The sequence below is a fragment of the Rana temporaria genome, chromosome 5, assembly GCF_905171775.1.
Source record: "Rana temporaria chromosome 5, aRanTem1.1, whole genome shotgun sequence".
Lineage (NCBI taxonomy): Eukaryota > Metazoa > Chordata > Amphibia > Anura > Ranidae > Rana > Rana temporaria.
The window spans coordinates 315,210,910-315,235,898 of record NC_053493.1 but is presented as its reverse complement, the minus strand read 5'-3'; the positions used below and the strand labels follow the sequence as shown (position 1 = coordinate 315,235,898).

At 47.8% G+C, this 24,989-nt stretch overlaps 1 protein-coding gene across 1 annotated transcript in view; it reads left to right on the top strand.

Moving 5' to 3' along the window:
* The first annotated feature begins 11,095 nt into the window (after positions 1-11,095).
* The window catches only part of PRKDC (protein kinase, DNA-activated, catalytic subunit), a 677,570-nt gene continuing 663,676 nt past the window's right edge, over positions 11,096-24,989 (top strand). Inside the window, exons 1-2 of the mRNA XM_040354170.1 lie at positions 11,096-11,399; positions 17,538-17,614. Of these exons, the coding sequence (XP_040210104.1) occupies positions 11,183-11,399; positions 17,538-17,614 (294 nt within the window). The 5' untranslated portion in view covers positions 11,096-11,182. The remainder of the gene's footprint in view (positions 11,400-17,537; positions 17,615-24,989) is intronic.

The window sequence follows — 24,989 nt, the reverse complement described above, 5'->3', positions numbered from 1 at the left end:
GTGCGCAGTAGAGTGACGCTTGTGCGACGTTTGTGCCGTTGTCATGACAACGGGCGGGCGCGGAGAAATTCTGCAATTTTCGGCACAGAAGAGAGCACAGTCTCCTGGGAAATTATGACACTCCTTTCCCAGGAGTCTGTGCGGCTTAGGTCGGACAGGAGAAACACTGCGGTCCAGGAAGAAGGCAGATTAGGAATTCTGCCTAGCAACAGGGATTTCCAGGCATGTTAATAAAACAAATTCACAGAACTTTGTTAATCATGTTTAAAGGAAGCTAGTGCAGTACAGTATTATTTTAGGGTGGAGCTCCGCTTTAATGCTGATTTTTCTATGACCTACTTTTGTGCTGTAGGATCTCTTTACTTTTTTTCCCCCTAAAATGCTAGAATACACAATTAGGCTTTTTGCATACAGGTGTCAAAATACGTGCGCCCAAATGTTTTTTTATGGTAACCACCCTAAATGAGGTGTAAAGGTTTGTTTTTTATTTTCTAAATAGGTTCCTTTAACCCCCCTGGCGGTATTCCCGAGTCTCACTCGGGGTTACATTTTTGTGCTGCGATCGGTAACCCCGAGTCAGACTCGGGCTCGCCTCGCTGAATCCACAGGCATTGTTTACTTACCTTGTCCCTGGATCCAGTGATGCCACCGCGCTGTGTGAGCGAGCGGGACCTCGCTCGATTCACAAAGTGCCTCTGTGTGCCGCCGATCTCTGTTCCCTGCGACGTTACGACGCACAAGGGCGGAGAACGGCGCCAAATTAAAAAACGTTAACAAACACATTACATACAGTATACTGTAATCTTATAGATTACAGTACTGTATGTAAAAAATACACACCCCCCTTGTCCCTAGTGGTCTGCCCAGTGCCCTACATGTTCTTTTATATAATAAAAACGGTTCTTTCTGCCTGCAAACTGTAGATTGTTGTCATGGTCTTACCTCTCTCCTGTCTCCTTCGTTTGACATGTGCTGGCGGCCATCTTGGTTTCCAGGTCTCTTGTAGCCTCCCACCCTGCGGCTCCTCCTTCCCACTGGGAGGAGCTGGATGCCTGGCTCATATATATAGGAGTTCTGTGGCTTCAGTTCCTTGCTTGGTCCTCCTGTGTACACATGCTTCTAAGACTGCTGCTGCTTCTGGTTCCGATCCTGGCTTCGTCTGACTTCCCTGCTGGTTCCTGATCCTGGCTTCGTCTGACATCCCTGCTGGTTCCTGATCCTGGCTTCGTCTGACTACCCTTCTGGTTCCTGACCTCTGGCTTCGCAAGACTCTGATTCGGGTTCACCATCTGTTTTGGACTTTTGCTTTAATGCTTGATATTCAATAAAGCCTTCTTATTTTTCACTTATCTCTTGTTGTACGTCTGGTTCATGGTTCCGTAACATTAGGACCAAGCCATGAATTTTGACGGTACAGAGCCATCCTTGCTACCCACGCTGGTTGCCAGACTTGATCAGCTGGAGTCCCTGTTGGGTCAGTTCGCCGTGGCGTTGCAAACCCTGCTTGAACGCACGGCTCATTTCGCTCCCGTTGCCGATGGGTCGGTCGTCGCTCCTGGGCCCGCTCCTACGGCCGATCCGACTGTTGCGCCAGAGTCTACCTCGACACCTGTTGTTGCGCCTGCGGTGTTTCGGGGTATGTCCGGTTCTGCCCCCCTTCCACAGCGATTTGGGGGAGAGCCAACTCAGTGCCGAGGTTTCCTTAACCAAGTGGGCATTTATTTCGAGTTGCTGCCACATGCCTTTCCCACTGAGAGATCAAAGGTGGGGTTCTTGATCTCGCTGCTCTCGGACAAGGCCTTGGCCTGGGCCAGTCCTTTATGGGAGAACAACAATCCGGTGGTTGCCGAGTTTTCCGGTTTAGTTGCTTCTCTTCGGAAGGTATTCGATGTGCCGGCTAGCGCCGCCTCTGCTGCGAAGCTCCTTATGTCCGTCAGACAGGGTTCACGATCCGTAGCCGAATACGCCATTGAGTTTCGTACCCTGGCAGCAGAGGTAGGTTGGAATAATGAGGCCCTGGTCGCTGCTTTCTCTCATGGTCTCTCGGATGCCTTGAAGGATGAGGTTGCAGCTAAGGACCTACCAGTGGAGCTCGAGGCTCTTATTTCTTTCCTGATTTTGATTGACACCAGACTCAGGGAGAGACCTTCCTTTAAGGTGAGCCTGCGGAGGCCTCCTAACAGTTTGGCGCCTACGTTTGCTGTCCCACCCGTGCCTCCCTCTCCTCCCACGCCTCCTGGTGTTGACTTGTCTGGGGGTGAACCCTCGCAGCTGGGGTTTGCTCGCTTGTCCGAGGGGGAGAGGGTACTCCGGAGACGCGAGGGCCGATGCATGTACTGTGGTCTCGATGGGCATTTTCGGTTGGCATGTCCGAACCGTCCGGGAAACGCTCGCACCTGAGATCCTGTCGGGGGCAGATCTTGGGTGGAGTCTCCTCGTCCCCGGTTTCCCGTGTTGATAAACCACTGATCACTGTTGTCCTCTCCTGGGTCGGGGGCTCGGTGACGACCCAGGCGTTGGTGGACTCTGGTGCTGGTGGTTTTTTCATTGATAGTGAGTTCGCTGCCGCCAATTCCATTCCTCTACAGGCTCGAGGTTCCCCGCTGGCTCTAGAGGCGATAGACGGCAGACCCCTCCAACCGTCACACGTGACTCATGAGACCCTTCCAGTGGGGGTAGCCATTGGTGCCGCTCACAGAGAGTCGGTCTGCTTCCAAGTTATTTCGTCTCCACACTACTCGGTGGTCTTGGGGTACCCCTGGCTCCAGAAGCATAATCCGACTTTTGACTGGAGATCGGCCGAGATCCTCTCATGGTCACCACAGTGTGGGGCTAAGTGCATCCATGGGCCTGTCAAGTTGCTGTGTACTTCCTCGGACTCTCTGTTGCCTCCTGAATACGAGGAGTACCGGGATGTATTCGATAAGGTACGCGCAGTTGCCCTACCTCCGCACCGCCCATATGATTGTGCCATTGAGTTACAACCTGGTGCCGTTCCTCCTCGCGGCAAGGTCTATCCACTGTCGGTTGCGGAGAATGAGGCCAAGGAGGAGTACGTGATGGAGGCGCTGTCCCGTGGTCACATTCGCAAATCCTTGTCCCCGGCAGGGGCTGGATTTTTCTTTGTGAAAAAGAAGGGCGGTGAGTTGAGGCCTTGCATCGATTACAGGGGTCTCAATCGCATCACGATCAAGAACGCTTACCCGATACCCTTGATTTCCGAGCTGTTCGATCGCCTTAAAGGGGCCACGGTCTTTACCAAACTCGACCTGAGGGCGGCATATAACCTGGTAAGGATCAAGGCGGGCGATGAGTGGAAGACCGCCTTTAACACCAGGACCGGTCATTATGAATCCTTGGTTATGCCCTTTGGGTTGTGCAATGCGCCCGCAGTCTTTCAGGAATTCATCAACAATGTTTTCCGTGACCTGTTGCAGCAGTGTGTGGTGGTCTATTTGGATGACATCTTGGTATATTCTGAATCCAGGGAGGCCCACATTCTGGATGTCAAACGAGTGTTGCAACGGTTACGAGAGAACAAGCTGTTCGGTAAGCTTGAGAAATGCGAATTTCACCGATCCCAGGTAACCTTCCTAGGTTACATCATTTCCGCTGAGGGGTTCTCCATGGATCCTGAGAAGGTTTCGGCTGTCTTACAGTGGCCTCAGCCCAGTGGTCTTCGTTCCTTGCAGCGTTTTTTGGGCTTCGCCAATTATTATCGGAAGTTCATCAGGGACTTCTCCATGCTGGCCAAGCCTCTCACGGATCTGACCAGGAAGGGCAGTAATTCCCAGGTCTGGCCGCTCGAGGCCATCCGGGCTTTTGAGGCCCTAAAATCCGCCTTTGTGTCAGCTCCGATTCTGTCTCATCCCAACCCTGGGTTGCCCTTTGTCCTCGAGGTGGACGCGTCCGAGACGGGAGTAGGCGCCCTTCTGTCTCAGCGTAGGACACCAGAGGGTCCGCTGCTTCCTTGTGGGTTTTACTCCCGGAAACTGTCACCCGCGGAGTGCAACTATCAGATTGGTGACAGGGAGTTATTGGCCATAGTGCAGGCTCTCAAAGAGTGGAGGCACTTGCTCGAGGGCTCGATAGTTCCGGTTCTCATCCTGACGGACCACAAGAATCTGACCTACCTTTCTGAGGCCAAGAGATTGACACCACGTCAGGCCAGATGGGCTCTGTTCTTGTCACGTTTTAATTACGTGGTCTCCTACCTACCTGGTTCCAAGAACATCAGGGCGGATGCCTTATCACGGCAGTACTCCGAGCTGTCCAGGGAGGAATCTATACCGACTTCGGTCATACCTCCGAATCAGATCCTGGCCGCCATTCGCACCAGCCTGACCTCTCCCCTTGGTGAGCAGATTTTGGCGGCTCAGTCTGGTGCTCCCTCTGGGACACCCAACGGCAGATGTTTTGTGCCTGAGGAGTTGCGCACTCGGTTGTTGCGAACCTACCATAACTCCAAGACCGCGGGGCATCCTGGTAAGAATCAGCTGTCCTGGGCTGTTTCACGTCTGTTCTGGTGGCCTTCCCTACGTTCCGACATCGCCGCATATGTAGCGGCATGCTCCGTTTGTGCCCAAAGTAAGTCCCCTCGGCACCTTCCGTTGGGCCTGCTGCAACCCATAGCCACCGGGGAGCGCCCATGGTCACACCTGGGGATGGATTTCATTGTGGACCTCCCTGCATCCCGAGGCCATACGGTCATTCTCATGATTGTGGATCGGTTTTCCAAAATGTGCCACTGTGTTCCTCTCAAGAAGTTACCCTCTGCACAAGAGTTGGCCACGATTTTTGCCCAGGAGGTCTTCCGGTTGCACGGTTTGCCCAAGGAGATAGTGTCGGATCGGGGGAGTCAGTTTGTGTCCAGGTTCTGGCGCGCCTTTTGCTCCCAGTTGGGGATTCATCTCTCCTTCTCCTCGGCCTACCACCCTCAGTCCAATGGGGCCGCAGAACGATCCAATCAGGCCTTGGAGCAATTCCTTCGTTGCTATGTCTCCGATCACCAGGACAATTGGGTTGACCTCCTGCCTTGGGCTGAGTTTGCCAGGAACACGGCTGTGAACTCTTCCTCTGGGACGTCTCCCTTCATGGCCAATTATGGGTTCCAACCTGCCGTGTTACCGGAGGCATTCTCTCCCCTGGATATTCCGGCTGTGGAGGATCACCTTTCTGCTCTACGTGCTTCTTGGGTACAGATCCAGAGGTCCCTTGAGGTCTCTGCGCAGCGCCAGAGACTCCAGGCTGATCGCAGACGAGCGCCTGCTCCTTCCTACCAGGTCGGAGACCGTGTATGGTTGTCCACTCGCAACCTCAACCTTCGAGTGCCCACTCCCAAGCTGGCTCCTCGCTTTGTTGGTCCCTTCCGAGTGCTTCGCAGGGTAAACCCGGTAGCCTATGCCCTTGCGCTTCCTCCTGGCATGCGGATCTCCAACCTATTTCATGTCTCCCTGTTGAAGCCACTGGTGTGCAATCGCTTCACTTCCTTGGTTCCTCGGCCTCGTCCGGTCCAAGTGGGCAATCATGAGGAGTATGAAGTGAGCAATATCCTGGACTCACGCCTGGTCCGCGGTCGGGTGCAGTTTTTGGTCCACTGGCGTGGTTATGGTCCAGAGGAGCGTTCCTGGGTTCCCTCCGCAGATGTCCATGCTCCTGCCTTGCTCCGAGCCTTCCACGCACGCTTCCCTCAGAAACCGTTTTTTGCACCGCGGAGGAGGGGCCCTTGAGGGGGAGGTACTGTCATGGTCTTACCTCTCTCCTGTCTCCTTCGTTTGACATGTGCTGGCGGCCATCTTGGTTTCCAGGTCTCTTGTAGCCTCCCACCCTGCGGCTCCTCCTTCCCACTGGGAGGAGCTGGATGCCTGGCTCATATATATAGGAGTTCTGTGGCTTCAGTTCCTTGCTTGGTCCTCCTGTGTACACATGCTTCTAAGACTGCTGCTGCTTCTGGTTCCGATCCTGGCTTCGTCTGACTTCCCTGCTGGTTCCTGATCCTGGCTTCGTCTGACATCCCTGCTGGTTCCTGATCCTGGCTTCGTCTGACTACCCTTCTGGTTCCTGACCTCTGGCTTCGCAAGACTCTGATTCGGGTTCACCATCTGTTTTGGACTTTTGCTTTAATGCTTGATATTCAATAAAGCCTTCTTATTTTTCACTTATCTCTTGTTGTACGTCTGGTTCATGGTTCCGTAACAATTGTCCATAGCAACCAAAAGTGTCCCTTTATGTCAAAAATGGTTTTAGAGCAGCTAGAAAACAACAATAATAAATTATAATCACTTGCAGAATTGTGCGATAGCGATTTGTGGGGAAATTCGTCATAAAAAAATAAAAGTAATGACAGCAACAATTCTGCAACTGAGCACATTTTTGTGATTTGGAGTTGATTACATTATTGAATAATTTTTATTATAATTATATTATTATTTGTTATAATTATTTATAATTATTTATTATATTATAATTTATAATTTTGTTTTTAAAAAAAATTCATACCCGGGATGCCTACTAGACTCTTGTTTGGTCAGATTTAAGTGAGTTATTCCTAAAAATTACAGGCCTACAGTATAAAACGCTAAATTTCCTTGCAAATAATGGTACCGCTTTCAGCACCTAAAATCTGAAATAATCATACCGCTAGGGAGCTAGTGCATTGTTGGTTCACTTACCTTTTCCTTCAATTTCCCTTCTAAATGTTTTTTTTCTTTATTTTCTTTGTCTGAATTTCTCACTTCCTGTTCCTCCTTAGTAAGCTGTTCTGGCTGACTATCCACCACTCGGATGATGGTGGAAAGCTTACTGAGGAGAAACAGGAAGTGAGAAATTCAGACAAAGAAAACAAATATTTAGAAGGGAAATTGAATGAAAAGGTAAGTGAACCAACAATGCACTACTAGCTTAAAGTGGAGTTCCACCCATAAATATAACCTTACATCAGTAGTTTTAAAAAAATGTCATTAGTCCTTTAAGAAAAAAATATTTTTTTTTAGATGCCTTCAAAGTGTTGTTGCTAAGCAGAATAGTTAATCTTCCCTCTTCCTGCACCTAGGTGCTTAAACTTCCTAACCTACACCGCACAGACTCCTGGGAATGTAGTGGGTGTAACTTTCCAGGAGTCTGTGCACTCCCCAGTCTTGAAGAATCATGTGACTTGGACAGTACAGGTGCTGAAACCTGATCTGAAACCTATTACACTGCTTGTGCAGCACTGAGCATGTGCGAGATCTGCAAGGCTGAAATCGAGGAAGTCATACAGTCTGGCTTCATGATGCCCACACTTAAGATGGCCCCAGTCAATTTCTATTTTATAAAGTGTCTAAATGCTGTAACAACCTAACAAAACTGACCTTAGTTTACAGACTAACTTTACTAGAATACATTAGGCTTGTGTATTACAGGGGTATTTATATTTAAAAAGTGAAATTGTGGCCGGAACTCCGCTTTAAAGGAACCTATTTAGAAAATAAAAAACAAACCTTTACAACCCCCCGGCTGCCTACACAATCGTTCGATTTTCTGTTTGTTAATACACAGCCTTCAAGAGCCAATATGGACTATTCAGCCAAAAAGTTCTGAAGGGACATGTTGGAAAATATTTTTTGTTAGTTATCATAATGTCTGTTTTTCCTTTAATTACCGTGTTTCCCCGAAAATAAGACCTACCCCGAAAATAAGCCCTACTGTCATTTTCGGGGAGGGCTGCAGTATAAGCCCTACCCCGAAAATAAGACCTAGTGTGGTATGTGATGTGGGCTGTGTGTGCTGGATGCATTCGGTATAGCGCCGCTCTGCGCTCAGCTGGCCTCCCGCTGCTCTTCCCCTCTTCAGCCAGCTGTCAGCGGGGGGGATTTTGACCCCCCTCAGTGCTCGAAGCCGGAACAAGAGCTCCGGCAGGCCATGGAAGCGCATAGCGGCACTCAGCTGATGTCCCGCTGGCTCTTCTTCTCTCTTCAGCCAGCTGTCAGTGGGGGGATTTTGCCCCCCCCCCCCCAGTGCTCGGAGTGGGAACAAGAGCTTTGGTGAGCCATGGAAGAGCATAGCGGCGCTCAGCTGATGTCCCGCTGCTCTTCTCCTCTCTTCTGCCAGCTCTCTTCTACAGGGGATATCGGACCCCTCTCCATTTGCAGTGCCCCGGCGGGACATGGGTGCGGTGCTATGTGAAGGTGTTTGTCACACATGGATTGCAGAAAGGTACAGTTTTCATTATCTGATACTGTAATCCAGAGCATTCTTTAGTTTTGCAGGCACTTTTACTCGGTTCCACTGGCCACTGGAGATTCCTGACAGGCATGGAGGGAGATTGGGGGAGAAATCAGCACATGACAAGCCCTACCCCAAAAATAAGCCCTACTGGGTCTTTTGTTGCCAAAATTAATATAAGACCCAGGCTTATTTTCGGGGAAACACGGTAGTACAGTATATGACCTATAAAAATCAAATGATTAGACATAGACCACAGCTACATACGTAGGAAGTTGTTCTCTGTTGTTTGAGAATTTTCAGACCATTTTAGGCATTCTCGTTTTCAACATGGAATGAGGACACAGAAAAATGCAAATGATCGTTTGTTTGATTTTCAAATAATATGTGCTAGGCTTAATTTGTGATGTGTGCGGAAGTGGGAGAGCGTATCCTAAAAAAAAATGCTGTCGGTGTTCAGGGGGCCCTTACTCACATCCATGTCAAATTAGGAGGAGCACCTATGTGCTGCCACTGTGTCCCCATAGATTTGAATGGGCTGCTTGCACATGGCACCAGGCAGCTCAAGCTGCATAAACAAATGGTCTGTTCGCAGTGCCTCAGTTCCTGTGTGATTGAGGCCTTATAGAGGATTTTGATGGCAGTATCAGTGCATGATTCAGAAAGTGGACATGACGTTTCCTACCAACGCATGTCACACTACACACATGATAACCTGTGTACATGATTAAGGCTCAGTTCACACTAGCGCGGTGTGGGAACCAGCACAATTCCAGTGCCGGTTCCCGCATAGAACTCGCAGACGTTTCACACTGCCCTATTCGAACCACTGAGGGTGTCAATGTAAAGTTTTTTTTTTTTTTTTTTTTTTTTTTAAAGTGTATTTTGTGCGTGTACTCGAGAGAGGAGCCGGACTGCAGGAGTTGGGAGTAGGCAGGCCTCCCCCAGAGGCAATCTGCCACCTTTCTCCATGCCCCGGGTGGCAATGGCGGGTGTGAGGGGGTCCTCCCACACAGCCCGCCCTACCTGCTCCGCTTTGAAGCCCAACGGGGCAGAGGGACTCCCTATAAGGGAGTGAGAGGATTAGCCCGCTCAACCAGCCCCATTAGTCCTTCGCCTCTCTTTAGAGACCGCGTGGTCAATGTGCGTGTGTTAACCCAATTTAGAGTGCGTGTGTAGGTGTGGTGGTTTTTGTGGGAGGGGGGGGTGGGCGTACTAAGCACAGGCTTACCTTGCATAGCACACCCACCGGGAGCCGGGCTGAGACCACCAAACTCAATTCACATGAAGCCGAGACCGGGATCCGAACCTCTAGCTGCAGAGGTGAGTGTCAATGTAAAGTTAATGACACCCCCAGATCAGTTCGACCCTGGGTTTCTTACCCCCCCTCCCATTTCCTTTTTTGACCAATATTTGGGATGTGGTGTCTTGATTTGACCTCCTATGCTTCACATTTGTTGTTTTGTCAAATAGTGCAGGAAACACCCATGCAATCCGATTCCAGTGCGGACAAAATTAAAGGGTCCTGCACCACTTTGGTGCGAATGGGCACAGGCTCTCAGTGGATAGTTGAGAGGCTGAGCCAGGTGCAGCACCAGGCTTCTGGGTGCCTACCAACCATATGGTATGGTCAGGATCTTTTCAGAGCCTCAACCAGCTCTGTGATGTCAGCCAACAGTGGGCTTCAGCCCGCTGTCAGCTGAAAACGGGTCACAGGAGTGTGCGGAACAAACTGCACTCCTGTGATCCATTGGAGAAGTATGGCCAAAAAAACAACATAAACATGTTTACAAGTCAGGTGTTTTTTTCTGCCAAACACTGCTGCCATGAGGGAGGTGTGTAGGAGATATGGGAAGATGCCCCGTGTGCATGAAGACTAAAACTACGCTTTTTTTCTTTTTAATAAAACTTTATTTATTCAGTAAAAAATATACACAAAATAACACAATCCTTTCATTCCTCACATCAGGTAGCGGTGTTTCGTCGCATATGGCGACCCATCACATTTGTCTACCCGCTGGAGTGCGCATGCGTGATGCCGCCATATGCGTTCCAACACTTTTACAAATGCTAAATTGTCATCGAAAAAGCATTTACTAAAACGTTCACAAATTCCTTTCAGCTAAATTCTCTAGCTATATTCTTTGTCACATTCGGCTACCCATCACATTTGTAAAAGTGTTAGAACGCATATGGCGGAGTCGCGCATGCGCACTAGGGTTGCCACCTTTTCTTCAAGTCAAACCCGAACAGCAATTTTTTTATTTATAGTATAAACAATACATATATTTTGCTATTAACATTTCTGATCGTATGAAGTTAACAACTAGAGTTCCCCCTTTACATCAGAGTCCACAGAGTTCCCCCACACTTTAAGGGGGCACTCTGCAGACTCTGATGTAAGGGAAAACTCTGGGGACTCTAACATACAGGAAGCTCTTGGAACCCTGATTTAAAGGGCTCCCTGAGTGTGTGTGGGGTCATTTTTAGGTTAGTGCTAACTTTAGGCAGTGTAAAAGAGAGTGGGACAACAGACACACTCTGCTTAGACAACTGCAGCCAGCAACCCCGCAAGTCATAGTCCGGTCTGAATAGTGTGTCCGGGTTTCAGGGAGTCTGAAACCCGGATGCATGATTCCAAATACAGGTGGCAACCCTAATGCGCACTCCAGCGGGTAGCCAAATGTGATGGGTCGCCATATGTGACGAAACACTGCTACCTGCTGTGAGGAATAAAAGGATTGTGTTATTTTGTGTATATTTTTTACTGAATAAATAAAGTTTTTTTTTAAAAAGAAAAAATCAGATTTTCTCCCAGCGCACCTCCAGCGCCCAATAGGGGCCTTTTAAAAGGAGTTCTCTCCGCTCACAGGTCCGCCCCTTCATGAATTAGCCGGTCATGTGACGCCGGCACAGTCCCGGGAAGTCAGTATAGTGCTCTCCCGCCTCTCCTGTCAGTGTGGAGATCCTCGCTGGTGTCATGTCGGAAAGCAGCGCCAGCGGTTCCCGCTCTGAGGGAGGAGAAGGCAGCGAGGCGCTCCGGAATGAATCGTCTGGCGGTATTCTGGGCTGTCTGGACCAGCTGCACCGCCTGGTGTGCTCCGGGGAGCCCGGGCTGCAGCGTGAGGCGGCTCTGGGCCTCCTGCGCAGCCTGGGAGAGGAGTGTGTGGTGACAGCGCAGGGGAGCAGAGTGCTGGGTGTGTGTACTCTTCATATTGGGGGCGACTCCTCCATAGACTATTGTTAAACGTTTGTAAGCGTTTTCACAGAAATGGGTTCCCTGTGTGTCCTGCAGCCCTGTCTGTGTCACATTGTCCCGGCGCTGTGTGAGGTGTGTGCTGGGGGATGTGATACAGGTGGGTGGGTGGATGAAGTAAGTGTGCAGGTGAAGCCTGCCATGTTCTGTCAGCCATTATTACACCGTTTACAAGGGGGCTTACTTCTGAGATGATTAACTACTTTAGGACTTGGAGGGATTTGCCCCTTAATGACAAGGCTGTTTCTTGCCATACAGCACTTTGCCGCTTTAACTGACAATTGCGCAGTCGTGCCACGCTCTACCCAAACAAAATAACGTCTTCCACCCCCCCCCCCACAGAGAGAGCTTTCTTTTGGTGGTATTTGATCACCTCTGCTGTGTTTTTTTTTTTTGTGTGTGCTATAAACAGTGTGACAATTTAGAAACCACAAAAACAATTTTTTTACTTATTGCCATTCTACATGTCCAAAAGAAAAAAAATATATAAAAAAACTTTTATTCATCAGTTTAGGCCGATATGTATTCTACATATTTTCAATAAAAAAAAAAAAATCACAATAGCTGTTTATGCAAAAAGCAATTTAACCACTTAAGGACCGGACCAATATGCTGCTAAATGACCCAAGGGGTTTTTACAATTTGGCACGGCGTCGCTTTAACAGACAATTGCGCGGTCGTGCGACGTGGCTCCCAAACAAAATTGGCGTCCTTTTTTCCCCACACATAGAGCTTTCTTTTGGTGGTATTTGATCACCTCTGCGGTTTTTATTTTTTGCGCTATAAACAAAAATAGAGCGACAATTTTGAAAAAAATTCAATATTTTTTACTTTTTGCTATAATAAATATCCCCCAAAAACATATATAAACATTTTTTTTCCCTCAGTTTAGGCTGATACGTATTCTACCTATTTTTGGTAAAAAAAATCGCAATAAGCGTTTATCGATTGGTTTGCGCAAAATTTATAAAATAGGGGATAGTTTTATTATTCTTTTTTTTACTACTAATGGCGGCGATCAGCAATTTTTTTTTCGTGACTGCGACATTATGGCGGACACTTCGGACAATTTTGACACATTTTTGGGACCATTGTCATTTTCACAGCAAAAAATGCATTTAAATTGCATTGTTTATTGTGAAAATGACAGTTGCAGTTTGGGAGTTAAACACAGGGGGCGCTGTAGGAGTTAGGGTTCACCTAGTGTGTGTTTACAACTGTAGGGGGGTGTGGCTGTAGGACTGATGTCATAGATCGAGTCTCCTTATATAAGGGATCACACGATCGTTGCAACCGCCACAGTGAAGCCGTGTTTACATACGGCTCTCCCCGTTCTTCAGCTCCAGGGAGCGATCGCGACGGGGCGGCTATAAACGAATAGCCGCGCTGTCGTCCCGGATCCGACTGCCGCATGTAGCGGGGGGGGGGGGTCCCGATCGGACCCCCGACCCACGTCTAGGCAGGGACGTACAGGTACGCCAATGTGCCTGTACGTGCCATTCTGCCGACGTATATCTGCAAGAGGCGGTCCTTAAGTGGTTAAACCATACGTGAGGTTTTGCTGCGGTCGATGGAGCGAGAGCAATAATTCTAGCGCTAGACCTCGGTAACTCAAAACTGTTAAAATGTAGACATTTGTAAACGTCGCCAATAGAGATTTTAAAGTGCCAAAGTTTGTCACTATTCCACGGGCGGGTGCAATTTTGAAGCGTGACATGTTAGGGATACATGTTCGGTATCAATTTACTTGGCGTAACATTATCTTTCACAATATATATAAAAAAAAAAAATGGGCTAAATTTACTGTTTTATTATGTAATTAAAGTGTATTTTTTCTTTCAAAAAAAAAAATGTGCTTGTAAGACCTCCACAGTGACACATAAAGTTTTGCAATGACCGCCATTTTCTTCTCTAGGGCAGTGACAGCAAACCTTGGCACCCCTGATCTTTTGGAACTACCATTTACCATGATTCTCATGCAGTCTGCAGTGTAGTTGAGCATCATGGGAAATGTAGTTCCAAAACATCTGGGCTGCCAAGGTTCGCCACCGCTGCTCTAGGGTGTCTGGGGGGGGGAAAATAAATCTTTGGGGTTCTAAATTTTCTAGCAAAAAAAAAACAAAACAAAACTGATTTTTAACTTGTAAACCCCAAGTGTGAAATATAGGCCTGGCCCTTAAGTGGTTAATCAACCAGAACCTTTGTAATTAACCTCTTCACGGCTTTGTAATGTGAATATGCGGCCTTTGGCTTCAAGAGGTTGTACCGGGGTGATGCGTGCGGCTGCACAGATCACCCCGGTACAGTGTTTTTTTATTTATTTTTTTAGAGTGGACAGTCTGCTTTCTTGTAATAACTGATGCGGCTAAGCAACCGCTCGCCTGTTGTTACAAGCTGTGGGGGATTCCACCCATCACACCGGCTTCCGCGGCTCGCCCGGGCTGTCCTGTCCCACAGGGAGGCCCGAGCAACCAGCAGGAAAGCTCATTGGCTGGCCGGAGACCCGAACAATGCTGGAATCTGCTTGGATCTAGTAACCCGGTGGCGATGTCATGACATCACTTCTGGTTTACTGGAGACTAAAAAGTGCCAGATTAAAAAAAAAAAAAGATTATAGCATTCAAAACAGCCAAACTTGGCATTTTGAATGCTTTTAAGTGCAAACAGGCGCACCCCAAAGCTCAAACGTGTGTGTGTGTGTGTGTGTGTATGTATATATATATATATATATATATATATATATATATATATATATATATATATATATATATATAATGTGTGTGTGTATGTGTGTATATGTGTGTGTGTGTGTGTGTATATATATATATATAATATATATATATATATATATATATATACACATACATACTCCTTACATTTAAAAATGTTTTTTACATTTATTTATATTAAAACATGGACGTGTTAGTAGGACAGTGTACAAGTCAATGGGGCAGAGGTTGGTGTCGGTAGTTTTTTTTTTTTTTTCTTAGTTATTTTCTTGCTTTTTTACATTTTTTTTTTTTTTTTTTTATGAGCCCCATTTGGGGGCATGGGGGAACCTGAACTGCACAGGGGGATTAGGGTCTGCCCAGGTACACCCCCTGCCCACACCTATGAGTGCAAAGAAGGGATTTGGGGTTTTATAAACCCTAGATCTCTCCATAAAGAGTACCTGTCACTGCCTATTACTGTCACAGAGGATGTTTACATTCCTTGTGACCGCAATAAGTGATTGAAAAATGTAAAGGGACAGTGTAAAAAAAGAAGAGAAATACATACGTAAATACATACGTAAGTTGCGCCCACTTATTTTTTCTGAAGGAGCCTGGAGTGCCAGTGGTGGAAGCATCCATCTTAGACCAACTACCTTTCAGGGCTGTGGACTCCGGCTCTGTGACTGGCCCGCGTCACGGCACATGCTGGGGAAGAAACGTCACGGAGGGCTGCGGGAGTGTGCCTGCATGTTTGGCGGACTCGCGATCACTTGGTACAAAGGCATAACGGTGATCTGTCTTTGTAAACAAGGTGGATCCCCATTCTGACAATAGACATGATAGAGCTGTACTGTTCCCAGTGATCTCTGTCATTTCCCAGGCAGTCCACCCCCCCCCTTACAGTTAGAACACACTCAGGGAACACAATTAACACCTTGATTGGCACCTAGTGTTAACTGCTTCTCTGACAGTATAATTTTTTCATTGATCACTGTTATAACGTCACTCGTCCCCAAAAAGTGTCATCTGGGGTCAGATTTGTCTGCTCAAATGTAGTTTAACTAAAAACTGCAGATCGCCGCCATAACCAGTAGAAACAATAATAAAAATCCCTAAATCTATTCCGTAGTTTGTGGATGCGATAACTTTTGCGAAACCAATATTCGACCGCGCAGTTGTCAGTTAAAGCGACGCAGTCCCCTATTGCAAAAAATGGGTTGGTCATTAAGGGGGAAAATTCTTCCGGTCCTTAAGTGGTTAAAGAATATTATTTAATTTCTGTTTAATCAACTCTCCGACCAGTGGTGGATGGTGGTATATTTATCTTTTGAGGTGGCCGGCAATTCATCCACCGCCACCCCCCCTTCGGTCAGTCGGTCCCCATTTAGGTCGCAAGCTTTCTTCCGGGCGACGGGCCTCTGCGTCTCCTCCATCCTCGGCTTCATGGCGGCGCGGCTCCCCCTGTGTCTTTCCTTCTCTTCGGCAGACAATAGGATTGCTTCTCCTCTCGACCAATCGGATCTCAGGGCCCAGTTCACGAACCCGGGATTGGCCGGGAGGAGAATCGGGAAGACAATAGGAAATATTAATTTGCTTTTGTCACACAACTGAGTGGGCTCTAATCACATGTTTCTAAAAAAAGCAAACAAAATAAACCCCCGTACAGGGGACGCAATTGTGACCCGGTCCTATGCTATGTACACCTGGATAGGAAGGGGGGTGGTGGCATGTAGTAATACCGATCCCTCCATGCAACAGCTGAATACTTCTCCTCTCTCTCTCTACACTGCAGACATTCAGCGGCTTAACATGACGCCCTCACCGCTATCCTTGTCCTGCTGCCCTGGGCCCCTGTGTGCTCTCCTGGATCCCAATACCCTCCCCCCCCCCCGCTGCTTCATTTCATCCTCCCGCTGCCTGCCGCAGGGGGTACTGTCAAGACGGAGAGTGGGGAAGGAGCTGTTAAATGTGCCATGTGTACCGATCCCTTACTTGTCTTAATGAATATCGTTAGCGATCACTCCCTTTTTTTTTTTTTTTCCATCTATTACTGTTCATTCATTCTGTGTTGCTGAGGCTGCAGAGTTGGAGATTGAAGGCTGTGTCCTTAATCTTTCTCTGTCTCAAAGGTGAAACATCAAAGGTCTGTTTTATATCCCTGATATTTCACCAACGCCTCACAACTTGGGGGCCTAAATAAATAAATAATAATAAAAAAAAATCTTATTGTAAGATGGATATATACAATGGTAAAAAAAAATAATAGAAAACTACTTACACCAGTGGCGGAACTACCCGGGTTGCAAAGGTCACATTTACGTGTTCCACCACCGTGGGGAGACCCAAAGACAGCAGGAAGGGTGGCCCGCTGCAAGACCGTAATAAAGGGTCCCACAATTGAAGTAAGGTGCCCTGGCTGGGGGACACTTCATTGTTTCTTGCACCGGGTTCCTTAAGGTTCTAGTTACGCTTCTGCCATAGACCATATACAATCTGGGCAAAGTCTGTTAGGTCAGGTGACCATCCACACATCTATTGGCATCAGCAATCTTGGATGACATATTTGAAAAGAAAATGCAGTTGACCATGCTGGATGTTTTTTTGCTCTTCTCTAATTGAGATACACCAGCACTGGAGTTGTTGCCCTCCTCCATACCCATGAGTGTGTAATGTCTAGTGATCCGGGTATGCATATCTATGGAAATATCTTTCATAAAAAACATTTTTTGGTTTTCTGATTGCAACTGCATGTTTGTAAACTTTTTGATATCTATTTAGTTACAAAGTGATGCTTAAAGGGGTTGTAAAGGTAACAAAAATGTTTTCCCTAAATAGCTTCCTTTACCTTTGCAGTCCTCCTTCACTTACCTCATCCTTCGATTTAGCTTTTAAATGTCCTTAGTTCTTCTGAGAAATCCTCACTTCCTGTTCTTCTGTCTGTAACTCAGTAATGCAAGGCTTTCTCCCTGGTGTGAAGAAAGCCTCTTGAAGGTTCGAGCAGGCAAGTCAAGACACTCTCTACTTTGCAGATAGAGAAAGGAGCTGTGTGTTAGTGTGCGTCCTGACACTCCTGCTTGCCCCCTCTCCCCTCAAGAGGATTTCTCCACAGCAGGGAGAAAGCCTTGCATTACGGTGTGGAGTTACAGACAGAAGAGCAGGAAGTGAGGATTTCTCAGAAGAAATAAGGACATTTAAAAGCAAAATCGAAGGATGAGGTAAGTGAAGGAGTACTGCACTAAGGTAAAGGAAGCTATTTAGTAAAAAGAAAATTACCTTTACAACCCCTTTAAGAAGTCTTTAGAACGATTTAGACTTTTTTATACAATAATTACATTTTGGCATATATCCTTTTTTTTTCTCTCTAGATCTCAATACTTCATTGATCTTCTCTAAAGAGTTTGGCTTGATTTTGTTTGTACGCAAATCCCTCAATGTTGAAGAGGTAAGTTAGTTACACACATACAAGTGCATATTATAAAATTAGAATATCATCAAAAAGTAAATTTATTTTGGTAATTCAATTCAAAAAGTGAAACTCATATATTTTATATAGATGTGTTATACACAGAGTGATATATTTCAAGTATTTTTCTCCAGTTATCTTCCAGGACGGCACACCTGAGATGACGGGTCCCACCTGACAGGAAACACAATCAACAACAGAGTTTAAAAGGCCCCACCCTTCCCTCTGTCCCTCAGTTATTATTTGCGTTTCCCTGGGACGGAGACGTTACTTTTAAGTCACGTCTCTGTGGTATACCCTTCGAGGGCTTGCTTCTCTAAGGGTCGGTTCTTGAGCAGGTCCTATCCCGTTTTACAGATAAAGGCCCCACCCTTCCCTCTGTCCCTCAGTTATTGATTGTGTTTCCCACAGGATGGCAGAAAAAATGTTTCTTTTTTTCTAAATCTTATATCAAGGTCTGGGACTAGGGTTGCCACCTCATCCCTTTAAAACAGAACACATATGAATTACACAGGTTCTGTGGCTAATTAAGGTGGTAATTAGACTCATTTGGTGCCTTACCTGCATTAAATCAGCCACAGAACCTGTGTAATTCATATGTGTTCTGTTTTAAAGGGATGAGGTGGCAACCCTATCTGGGACTAAGGACTCCCTTCTGGAATGACATACCTAGGGCAGCCAGTGGAGGCTGCGAGGTCTGTCAGAGCCTGGCTCTTTTCTCTTTACCCTCTCAGGGGGATACAAGACGTCGACAAACCCCAGGGAGCCTACATCCCACTCTCTCCTCATACCCATGGCCGGCCTTTGCGGTGTGCGGGTTGTGCGACGGCACAGAGCGCTATGACAACAGGGGCGCCGTGCGGCCGTCACAATTCGCAGTTAGGTTACCGTAAATAATGTGTGCGGGGAGGCCGCCGTCTGGGTCACTGCTCAGCAGGCAGCCAGCACGGCACCCCGGCTCTGCAGAGGGGGGGGGAGGCTCCGACGCGCCTGAAGTGTCTGACAAGACACACACACTGGTCCCCTTGGCTGGCACGCCCTCCCTTCCTCCTCCTCTCCTCTGCGTCTTGTCTCAGGTCAGGTGGTACTGTCCTGGGTAGCGTGGCGCCGTTTCGTGCATGCAGTTCAAATTCTAACGGCGGGACCAGAACAGGACGGGACTGACAGAATGCCGCCGTACACAGTGCGCTGAAGAAAAGTAACGGTAAGGCCGCCCGTCCCCTCCACCTTAAATAGTAGGCTGGCAGGTGTCATCCCTCCTCCCACCTCACCTGTACTCCAATGAGGAGGGCGGGCACCAGATGTGAGCCAGTTTATAAAAAAAACTTAAAAAAAAAAAAAAACGGATGTTATATAGCAAAACATAAAATTATAATTTTTTTGTCAAAATTGGTCTTTTGTTTGAAAAAAAAAAGGAAAAAAATAAAACACAGAGGTGATCAAAAACCAACCCGCAGTTGTCAGCTTAAAGTGGAGGTTCACCCAAAAAATTAATTTTTAACATTACATTCAGCCGAGTTGTCCTAATGACAATCGACTGTTTTTTAAAAAAATTTCCCGTACATACCGTATTTTCACCGCCGCTTCCGGGTATGTCTTCTGCGGGACTGGGCGTTCCTATCTGAATGACAGGCTTCCGACCGTCGCATACTACGCGTCACGAGTTGCCGAAAGAAGCAATGGAGGAGATCAGTGACATATTGCGACTGACAATCTGACACTTTGTGGGAACCAGTGACGCATTAAACAATGCCACATTTTTTGGTGTCAGTGAGAGGAGTAATAACCCATCATTGGTGTAATTGGGAGGAACTGTGCCCCTTTGTTGGTGTTATTAGAAGGAAATTGTTCCTCATTGTTGGTGTCATTAGGAGGAATTGTGCCTCTTTGTTGGTGTCATTAGGAGGAATTGTGCCCCATTGTTGGTGTCATTAGGAGGAATTGTGCCCCATTTTTTATGTCAGAAGATGAAATATTGCCCCAAGGGCCAGATAAAAGCAAGTAAAGGGCCACATCTGACCCCCGGGCCACAGTTTGGAGACCCCTGATCTAGGGCAATTAAAGGCTTAACTGTGTTGCCTAACAAGTGCTTTATGTGTACTGTATGTGCTGCTTTTATTAGGGGAAGAGATGGAACACAGAATCCATTACTACCCCCCCCCCCCCCCCCCCCTCGGCGAAAGAGAGATCTACCTCATTTACATAGACAGAGCTCCATTCTGAGTCTCTGCCCGATGATCAGAGGGTGCCAGTGGACATCAAATGCCCACCACCCACAGATTGGTTTCTGCTGTGAAGAATCTCAGCAGAAGTGGAACGCGCCCCCTGCAGGCCAGAAGTGCAGATCACGTGTATAAATATGGCAGTAAAACAGCTGTAGAGCGTTCAGCGAGTGGTTTAATAGCAGCCTGCTTTAAACCTTGGTTCACGGTAGTGCTGCCGCAACATGATGTGTTTAGTAGTGCGTTTTTTGTAGTGCGACTGTGTATTTTTCAAGAGCCTGTATCTCTCCGTTGTACCTCCTGGGCCGGCTGGCAAGTTGCAGCATCTCTTACTATAGGGGGGGGGGGGGGGCAAGGGGAGTACAGTGGGGAGCGCCAAAATACACCTTTGCCTGTGCAGACAAAAATTCTTGCACCAGCCCTGGTCACACATACCGCACTGAGCTTTCCGAAATGCCCGCCGGCGCTGTAACAAAGTCCCGCCTCCTAGACCGGGCTCCTGTAATATACGGCACACTGATCCAATGCCCGTAAATTTGAATCAGTGTGACATGTATCATAGGAGCCTGCAATTTTGAATCCAAGCTCCGTGACAGCAGGAGATCGCTGCTCTGTGTGATCCATAAGTACACTGATAAGGCTGCAATTGGTGGGCACTGATAAGGCTGCAATTGGTGGGCACTAGTAGGCTGCATTCTATGGGCACTGATAATTACCATTACCAATGCAATTATGTAATAAGCATATTATTTTTATTTATTATTTTATTGCATTTTGCTCCTTTATTTGTCTTATGTTAAAGGAGTTCTCCAAGCTAAAACTTTTAACCCCCGCTGTGCCCGGGCTGTAAAACTATACAAAATAAACTTTCACTTACCTGCCTACGATCCCCCGTTGTTCCGATATCGCCGTCCTGTTCTCCGGTCCCGGTCTCTTCCACTTCCTGCGGGTCGGTGACTCACAGTGCGCTCAGCCTATCAGCGGCCGCGGCGGGACATTGCTGCGGCCGCTGATAGGCTGAGCGCACTGTGAGTCACCGACCCGCAGGAAGTGGAAGAGACCGGGACCGGAGAACGGGACGGCGATATCGGAACAACGGGGGATCGTAGGCAGGTAAGTGAAAGTTTATTTTGTATAGTTTTACAGCCCGGGCACAGCGGGGGTTAAAAGTTTTAGCTTGGAGAACTCCTTTAACCACTTTTGGACCAGAAGATTTTGCTACTTAATGACAGGCCCTATTTTGCGATTCGGCACTGCGTTAATTTAATGGACAATTGCGCGGTCGTGCGACGCTGTACCCAAACGAAATTGACGTCCTTTTTTCCCACAAATAGAGCTTTCTTTTGGTGGTATTTCATCACCTCTGCGATTTTTATTTGTTGTGCTATCAACAAAAATAGAGCGACAATTTTGAAAAAAAAACAAACAATATTTCTCTTTCGTTCATAGACGGACACAGCCTTCATTGACCTTAGGGTTATGCTTCTTCCTACCAGGAGATTTAGGCAGAATTCTACAGCACTTAAGGTGTTAAAAACTTTCCTTCATGCCGCTCCTCCCAGGGGGCGTGGCTCCCCCAGGCATAACCCACACCCTGCTCCAGCAGCTTCAGTTTGTTTCTGCCTAACCGTCAGGAGAGTCAGGCTCTCTCTGGAGTCCTGGACTCTGGAGTTTTTTTCTTGCAAATTTTTTTTTCTTGCATCTTGCGAGTTTTTTCCTCGCTTTTTTATTTCTTTATTTTTTTGAATCCTGCGATTCTTCTATCAACAGCCAACTGGGTGACAGGCTGGGTCCTCGACCCTTGTAGTCCCCCCAGGTTCGGCCTTCGAGCCTGTGCCGGCCCTCAGCTCCGCTTTGGGACGTCCACGACAGGCCCCGTTGCTCCAGGGGCGGCCAGGGAACTTCGGTTCTAGGGCACACATATGACCGGTCTCTATGGCCTTGTCACAGTGTGTCTGGCTGACAACCATGCCGTTCGCGGACGTTGGTTCTGTCTGGGATACCTCCAGCCGGGTAGTCGCAGGACAGGTAAGTAGTGGCCCCTTACTCAGGTAAGTGGTCTGGCTGGAATGTTTTCCCTTGGGAGGTCGACTGAGGGTTTTTCCCTGCTTTCCTCTCTCCCTTATTCCTCTCCCTCCTTCCCCCTTTGATACCCGTTACCCCCTGGAGGAGGACTTTTTAAAAAAGTGGGTCACTCCTCCGTCGGTGGACCCTCCTGTGTCCAGACTGAGTAAGGCTACTACGTTGCCTGTGGAGGGGGCTCCTGCTTACAAGGACCCCGCTGATAGGAGAGTGGAGGCCGTGGCCCGCTCCCTGTTCTCGGTGGTGGGTTCAGCGGTAAGGCCGGCTCTGGCCGGAGCCCTGGTAGCTCAGACGCTGACTGAAAGGGCGAAGCTCCTGCTGCAGGAGCTGGAGGTCCAGGGGGCTTCCGAGTCCTCTAGGGACCTGGCTGAACAGTTGGTTCAGGGTCAGAAGTTTCTCTGCGAGGCGGCTATGGATTCGATTCCTTTGCTTTCCAGGGCTTCTGTCTACGCAGTGGTTCTGCGCCGCCTTATATGGCTGAAGTGCTGGTCGGCTGACCAGTCCTCAAAAAAGGGCTTGGTAGATTTGCCCTTTTAAGGGCGGACGGCTTTGGGGGCGTGTCCGGATGTGAGCAAGGGAAGACGTGTGCTGTGAGAGCTCCACAGTGATCCGCTCTAACCATCCGTTTATTGGAGCTTTGCTGCCCGATTTTTCAGCACAGCTGCCCGGATACTGGTGGGGGAACCTCCGGACATGCGAAGGGGGGCGGCGAAATCCGGAATCCAGACCCCAAAGTGCCAGCGCCAGACCCGCTCTGCACGAGGCTCAGACGCGGGCCTGCACGCCGCCGCCATCTTACCTAATCCTCCCTCCTCGAGGAGTGCACGGAGGCTAGCTAAGGAGATGGCACACGTTGAGGGGAACGCACAGGACATCCGTGCAGGTGAAACACAGCCTGTCCCTCCGGCTCAGGATGCAGCCCAAGAGGCAATCACACGCCCGATCCTGGAGGCCATAACTGCCAGCAAGGCCGCGGTCATGGTAAGCATAGACCACCTCACTACAGAAATTACCCTGATAAGGCATGATCTGGACAAGATTAGGGGGAGGATGACTGAGGCAGAGGAGAGGATCTCCAGTGTGGAGGATGAGACTCATATACAGGGCAATCAATTGTCTGAATTGCAAGAGGTGGTGAGACTGTTACAGGACCGTGCTAATGATGCTGAAGACAGACAAAGGAGGAATAATGTCCGCGTGGTGGGGCTACCGGAGGGGGCAGAGGGCCCACAGGCCACCACCTTTGCTGAGGAATTCTTTATTAAGCTGCTTGCTTTGGGGGAGAGACCCCCGACATATGTGGTGGAACGGGCCCACAGAGTACCCATGGGCAGGAGGCCTCCAGGTGAATATCCTCGTCCCTTCCTAGTAAAATTCCTGAACTACAGGGACAGGGACATGATATTGTCAGCATCCAGGAGGGCCCAAGAGCTGAAGTATGAGAATGCCAAAATAATGCTTTTTCCAGACTTCTCGGCGGAAACACAGAGAAGAAGAAGATCTTTCAATGATGTCAAGAGGAGGCTGCGTGAGAAGAATGTACAGTACAGCATGCTTTACCCCAGCAAACTGCGAGTTCAACATCAAGGCAATGTAAAAAATTTTGACAACCCAAGAGATGCCTGCGACTGGTTGGATAGGAACCCCTGAATTGCTTTCACTGCAAGCTGAGTATTGAGTTTTGATGTCCTGTATTTTTTTTTCTTTCTTCTCCTTTGTTTTATTATTATTGAGTGGAACTCCGCTTTTTGCCATTTTATTTGATTTTCAATTTACTGACGTTGTAGGCAACGGCGCTTTTAGGAAGCACCTTGACTAATGAGGTGAAGGCAATAGATCTGTGTATTTTGCCTTCCTTTAAAAGCATCTTACATGAGGTTTTTGTTCCTTTTTTTTTTTTCCTGTTGCCTGACAATATGGGCCCCATGTTCATATCTTTTATATTTTGAATTTTGCGCTGTACTTTATCTACTGCCCCAGCTTAGGGCTTCTCACCATTTTGTTTTACTAAGCCGAGAGAAGGATTACTGTGCTCTCTCATACATTATTCAAAGCTGCATATCATTCTTGTCATACTGGCTATGAAACCACTAGATGGCGGTGGTGGGCTGTCCTTCTTATATTTTTCTTCAGGCCATCTCTGTATAGCTCCAAGTTGAAACCTGTTGACGTGGAGCTCTCTGGAACTCAGGAAGACTTTTAGTACACGGTTGGACAGGAGATCTTTCGGAGCAACTTCCAGTATCATCTAATTTTTGGGTGTTAAAAGGTTTTTGGGTTTTGAAGCCGCATACCAGACAATGGGTGTTTTTGAAGCCTTTTTGCTTCAAGGTTCTAATTTTTTTTTTTCTCTCTTTTTTATTTTTTTGTTTCTGGTATAATGGCAGGGGGGGTGGGTTGTTGGGGGGAAAGGGAGGGGGGATGGGTTTCTTTGTACATACCTACTACTCAGTTCCCGGTCCTCGGCTAGCGTGGGCTTCATGTCAGGTATTATTGCTGTGTCCTGATTTAGACTTTCGGGTCTGTATGAGATGCACCTGGGAGATATTTTGTGCTGGGGAATATGGCTAATGCGATTAAGTTTGTGTCTTGGAATGTTCGGGGCCTGAATAGCAAATTTAAAAGGGCCTCAATGTTCCAATACTTAAAAGTAGTTCGCCCGCATGTGGTCCTCTTGCAGGAGACTCACCTGGATGGAAATAGAATTTTGGCCCTACGAAAGCACTGGATTCAAAAGGCTTTCCACGCCACCTATTCCACATTTGCACGGGGCGTGTCTATACTTGTAAGCAAGGCACTCCCTTGTAAGATCCACCAGGTGATAACTGATCCGGGGGGGCGATATGCGGCAGTAGTGATGGATATAGCCAATCGAAAAATCTTATTGGTAAATGTATATGTGCCACCTCCGTTTAATGTACAAATGTTATATGATTTATATGTGAAACTGACCCCGCATGCTCATTTACCGCTTCTATTGATGGGGGATTTTAATGCTACACTTAGCGATCTGGACTCGTCTAACCCAGGGAGGGGAGGTTCGCAAGACT